The sequence below is a fragment of the Macrobrachium nipponense genome, chromosome 43 (assembly GCF_015104395.2).
Source record: "Macrobrachium nipponense isolate FS-2020 chromosome 43, ASM1510439v2, whole genome shotgun sequence".
Taxonomy (NCBI): domain Eukaryota; kingdom Metazoa; phylum Arthropoda; class Malacostraca; order Decapoda; family Palaemonidae; genus Macrobrachium; species Macrobrachium nipponense.
In genome coordinates, this window is record NC_061104.1 from 23,369,011 (window position 1) to 23,374,791 (window position 5,781).

A 5,781-nucleotide genomic window follows, 5' to 3' on the forward strand; every position below is an offset into this window, starting at 1 on the left:
CTGGATGTCTTTTGGTGGCCTTCTAGGCTTCCTCTGGTGGCCTTCTGAGTGCACTTCTGGGGGCCTTCTGGTGGTTCTCTGACTCTCTGAACAGCTGTTGACTCTCAATATGAGAGCTTGTCCTCCAGCCTCCGAACAGCTGTTGGCTCTCAAACTGAGAGCTTGTCCTCCCGCCTCCGAACAGCTGTTGGCTCTCAAATTGAGAGCTTGTCCTCCTGCCTCCGAACAGCTGTTGGCTCTCAAACTGAGAGCTTGTCCTCCAGTCTCCGAACAGCTGTTGGCTGTTATCATGATAGCTCATCCTCCAGCCTTCAAACTATTTTTGGCTCCTTTGCATCTTTTAATTTTCTCTGCAAGAATTAGCAATTCTCCTGTTATTTCTTGCAATGTTTGCAGTTTTATATCTGTACTGTGTTCGAGTTTCTGCAGCTTTTCTTCCAATTCTTGCCAGTATACTTTATCTTTTTCATTTTTTTCGTTTTGTTTTGCTACCAAATGGAGGAACGTATTTATCATTTCCTCCAATATTTTCAGAGATCTAATCAGCATTTGTTCCCAGTCCTCCAACCTTTTTCCTCTCTTTTCATATTTGTACTGGGGTGACATTAATTGCTCTCTCAGTATTTCAAGATCACTAGCAATTTCTTCCTTCACCTTCGAGATGTCTTTCTTCTCCTTGAAGAAGACTTCTCTCTCCTCTTGAAACTTTGGTTTCAGAAATCTGAAGTCTGCTTGCTCAGAAGCAAATTGTTCTGGAACAGCGCCAGAAGGACTAACGGGGAAGCTGAAAAATGGTGGTATCGCAGATTCAAATAGTTTTGGAAAAGCAGGGGTATGTGAAATCGGGTTTACATCTTTCATCAAAGCCTCCCTTTGGTTGTTGGGTATGAAATCCACCATAGTGGGAACGGTACCCGGTACAAGGGTATATCTTGGCACTACAGAGGTTTTCTCTTCTACCAGAGCAGGAGTGGACTCTTTTTTCTCATGTCTTAATCTTTGCACGATGGAGCTTTTCCTTTCCTCCGGTGTCTGAATGACTTTTTGTTTATCTCCTCTCAATCTTTGCACGACGGAGCTTTTCCCTTTCTCCTGTGTCGGAATGGCCTCTTTTTCCTTTTGTCCAAGTTGTAGAACGACGGTGGTTTTGTCTGGGAGACCTGTCTGCAGGACAGTTTTCTTCTGGCATGCACAGCCATGAATTTTTTCAATCTCCTCTCTGACTCTGCTCGCTCGAGTTTTAACCAGGAGATGTATATGCATGTCAAGATGTGTTTTCATGGCCATATCAGCCATGTTACATCCAAGATTTCTCCTCTGTCTTTTGAGTTCAGCTATCACTGCTTTGGCATTGGCCCTCTCCTCTTGACCACCATAAGTTCGTCGAGTCACTTCTTTAATCCTTTGAATAACTCCTCGATTTAAACGGTATTTATCAAATTCCTCTGTTGCAGTTTCCATCCAAGTAACCAAAGACTCAGTCTTTCTTGTTTCGAATGGCCTGGCGCCTGATCCCAGATCCTGGACCTCAGTTATAAACTTCTCCAGTTCTCGCATCATTTGTTTGAGCGATTTGATTTCTTCACGAAGGTTTTGCGCTTCCAACTTCTTATCCATTTCAAGTCCTTCTATTCGTACCTCCATCAGTTTCTTTTCTGCCTCTAAAGACTCATATTGAAAGGACAGCTCTTCCAGTCTTCTTTCTAGACGAGGGATGATCGAATCTCTCTTCACGGTTTCCTTTTCTGCTAAAACATTTTCCAGAGATTCGATCTTCCTGTCCCTCATTATCGCTTCCTTTTTTAATAAGTCTATGAAATAGTTTTGACTCGAGATCCTTTGCTGAAGAGTCACAATATTCTGTTTTGTCTGCTTCAGCTGGTGTTCCTTTTCTTCATTCTTCTCCTCCCACCGCTTAATGTTTTGCTGTTGGGCCGCCATGTTCCTCTTCAGCCCATTTGTTTCTTCGGCGAGTTTCTCAAATTTATCCGCCAGGAAGTCCTGTTGCCTTCGAGCCTTCTCCAATTCTTCAGCCAAACAGCAGACCTGCGACCGCAGACGTTCAATTTCCTCGTTTTTGTCTTTTTTAACGTCCTTCGGCGGTCTAACACTTTCGAGAAGAGTTACATGTGAAGATATATCATTGTGTCCGATCCGTTGTTGAATAGTAAATTCCACACCATTTTTGCCGACGGCAGGTGATGTGGAGCCAGTGTTCCCTGCTTCGAAGCAGGTCGATAAAGAATAATGCATATTTATAATCATTTTGCTGTTTGCACTCGGTTTGTTGCGCTGTGGTTAGTTGTAGAAACTCCGCGGGAAAGCTAGAGAGAGTTCTGGATCTTTGAAGCCCTTCCGGGGAGAGTGGAGGATTCCGAAGCTTTCTCTTGGAAATCAAGAAGGAATTCTTTATAGAGTTCTATGTCTCCAGTTGGTTCACACACACACACACACACACACACACAGACACACGCACGCACGAACACACACACACAAGAGCGCGTTTTAAACTGATCTAAGTGTTCGAGATTTCTAGGAGAAAAGATGTGTATTCTCCGCGGTTCCGGTCTCCAGATGCCGTTTCCACCCTCTGGGGTATTGTAGTTGTAATTACTCTGGATCTGCCTCAGGTAGGGTAAAGGGGTAAAGGGGCGGGGGGGGGGGGCGGCTTAGGGGGGTTTATCCTTTGCCTGCTCTTTCAGTTCCTTCCGCCACTAACGTTCAGTTATGCCTGCACAGTTATAACTAGGCAAATCTTCACCTCTAAGGCCGGCCACACAAGTGCAGTTTTAACTGACAGTTATACCTGTTCACTGTATTTACGTCAGTTTAAACTGAGATGCACACACACGCACAGTTCAATCCTTCAGTTTTTACAATGGATTCTGAGCAGTACGATCTTGCCCTTCTCGTTGTACTCTTTGTAATGCTAAAAAAATAAAAAACAGAAAAAAAAACAGATCTCAAACTTAAGTTTCTTTAATTTGCCATAGGCAAATGAAATCAACAATCACTTTGTTTGATTTACGTGACATCTTCACCTCAACTAACTGCACTCGACTCTAAACACAAATTTTAAACTGAGAACTATACAATTGAATCCCCACACACGCTTAATTCAGTCGATCCTTTCAGTTAAAAATATTGAAATTTTATTTGTCTCAGTTTAAGTAATGAACTGAGAAACCCGCACACGTGCAGTTTCAACTGTCAGTTATAACTGAACAGTTGTAACGATACACAGTCTATTTCTTCAGTCCTCCGTAGCAGCCACGGCGTCAACACACGATGCTCTGGCTGTCATTGGCTTGCTGACTTCTTAAAAGAAATTCATAAACGTCAAGTAAGACGTCCTGTGAAAGAGTGGCCGATAAAAACAAATGAAATACTCTCGTGTGACTTTGTTAAGAGTTTTCATTTGGCCTCAAGAACTTTCATTATGCTTATTGAATGAAAGAATGGTGAATTTTATGAAGAACAGATAATGGCCTAAAATTCAAAATTCACAGAAAAGCTACAAATAACAACTTAATGATCAGTGCAAAATCGACTCATACACGCAATGTTAATTAGATACATGGCTTTGAGATGTCATTTTTTAAGAGCACTTAGACTAGTTAGCCCTGAATATTCAGACGAGGAAATTAGTATTATTACCAGAATTGGCATGAAAAACAACTTTTCGATCAGGAACATAGAGGAATGTTTATTCTTAGCTAAACAAATTATTATAGAACAAACACCAAAAAGGAATATGATATGAGCAATACTCTGATTCTCCCTTTCCACCCTCCATTCAGGGATATTGTTTATCCTTTGAGATTATTATACTTTCAAGTGGTATTTTCTTACCCAAACACAGTGGGAAAGACTGTTATTTGCCACAGCCCCAAACAAGAAAGAGGCGTGGTTTACAAATTCTACCTGGGACAAACAGGTAAAGATACCGATAAGAGAATTACCCAGCATCGATATTTATTGTGTAAGAACAAATTCTCCAAACAGTGCTGTTAATTTACATGTACAAAATTGTGGTTGTCCTCCTCCTTTGGAACATAACAGGGACATTATTCAAGGAAAAAGATATGATTGCAAGAAATTTGTTAGAAACAGCTTGCATATATTTTATCAAACAAAAGAACTTCAATATCAGTCAGAGCATATATAAATTGGCCCCTTCATTCTTTCATATTGTTTCCCAACAGTACACATTTAGAGAAATTGGTAGGTTTAATAACCAATCACTTTTCTGAATTGCTGATTGGATCATTTGTTTATGATCTAAACAACCTAATTTTTACTTTGACAATTATGTCAATTTTATTTTTCCAGTGGGAAAGTTGTTTGTGAATTTTTGTATTTACTCATTCTGTTAAGTTAAAATAAAGCTCTTGAAGAGGCCTGGTGGAAGGCGAAATTATCGAGCTACTAGAGTCTTTTATTCTCTCTGTTCTCCTGTGGACTATGGTGACATGTATCTATCTATATCTATCTATCTATCTATCTATCTATTTATCTATCTGTCTATATATATATATATATATATCTTATTATATATATATAATATATATATATATATATATATATATATATATATATAAGCGAATAACACACGGAAATAATAGACAGAAGATCAGTACCAAGCGCTTTCCCGTTTTATTCACGCATCGTTGGGCTTTTTTTTTTTTTTTTTTTTTTTTTGTGCCCCGACGAGATCGTGATAAACACGAAAAAAGCGCTTGGACTGATCTACTGCCTTTCATTTTCCTGTGTTATTCGAATATATATATATATATATATATATATATATATATATATATGTATATATAGTATATATATATATATATATATATATATATATATATATATATTATATATCATATTATATATGAAGTCACGTGCATCTATTGTGTTTTTTTAAGCATATGTATATGTGTGTGTGTTTGTGCGAGTATATTTATATTACGGAAATCGTAGAATGTTAGAAGACCATGTTGAACCTTGATCTCAGGCGGTATTAATCGTTTATTAATTTCTCTCTCTCTCTCTCTCTCTCTCTCTCTCTCTCTCTCTCTCTCTCTCTCTCCCTTGGAGATACGTGTTCTGAATCGCATGACTCCTAAAGATTTTAATTAAAGAACAGAATAGGGGCTTCAAATACTCCTCTGAGTCGAAGGGTACGGGACCTGCAACGGAAATTGCCTAGTAGGAACTGTGCTGTATTTTAGAGTATAGATCAATAGAATAACTTTTTTTTTTCCTTTCATGAAGAAAACGTCCACATCTCAGAAAGCCATCGGATAGCATTTCTAAAATGCCATTAGGAGATGGTGATTATTGATATGCTAATGACAATGATGTATATAAGGCTTGCTTTAGCCGCCATTATTGACTGCAATTTATCGTGTTATGGCGTTTTGAAAGGAATATCCACAAACTGGTATATTAAACTTTTGTAGGGAAACCTCGTTCTTAATTTGTGTACAGTGATCAAGCCTTTGGGATCATTTGTATTTGCAATGTTGAAGTTATTGAGGAAATGCAATACGTATTCAAAAACGTTTTTAATTATAACCGAGTCATTTCGTGTAAGAGAAAAACTGACACCAGTGCTATCCCGAATATTAATAGGTGTCAGTTTGTGAAGTAGGCATTTCATGAGTAAGTTGAGTTATGTTTCAAAGTTATTTGCTCGAATTTACCGGTCAGTTAAAGAAATTGATGAACATTCTTCTTGGGAGGTAAATTGTATATTAATTTAACTACCAAGACGGAGAGAAC

General features: G+C 38.7%; 1 protein-coding gene across 1 annotated transcript; it reads right to left on the bottom strand.

The window, feature by feature from the left end:
* Positions 1–297: 297 nt before the first annotated feature.
* Positions 298–2,253, bottom strand: LOC135213841 (nucleoprotein TPR-like). The gene has a single exon (XM_064247944.1). It carries the CDS (start codon positions 2,251–2,253, stop codon positions 298–300), a length of 1,956 nt encoding a protein of 651 aa, XP_064104014.1.
* Positions 2,254–5,781: the final 3,528 nt, after the last annotated feature.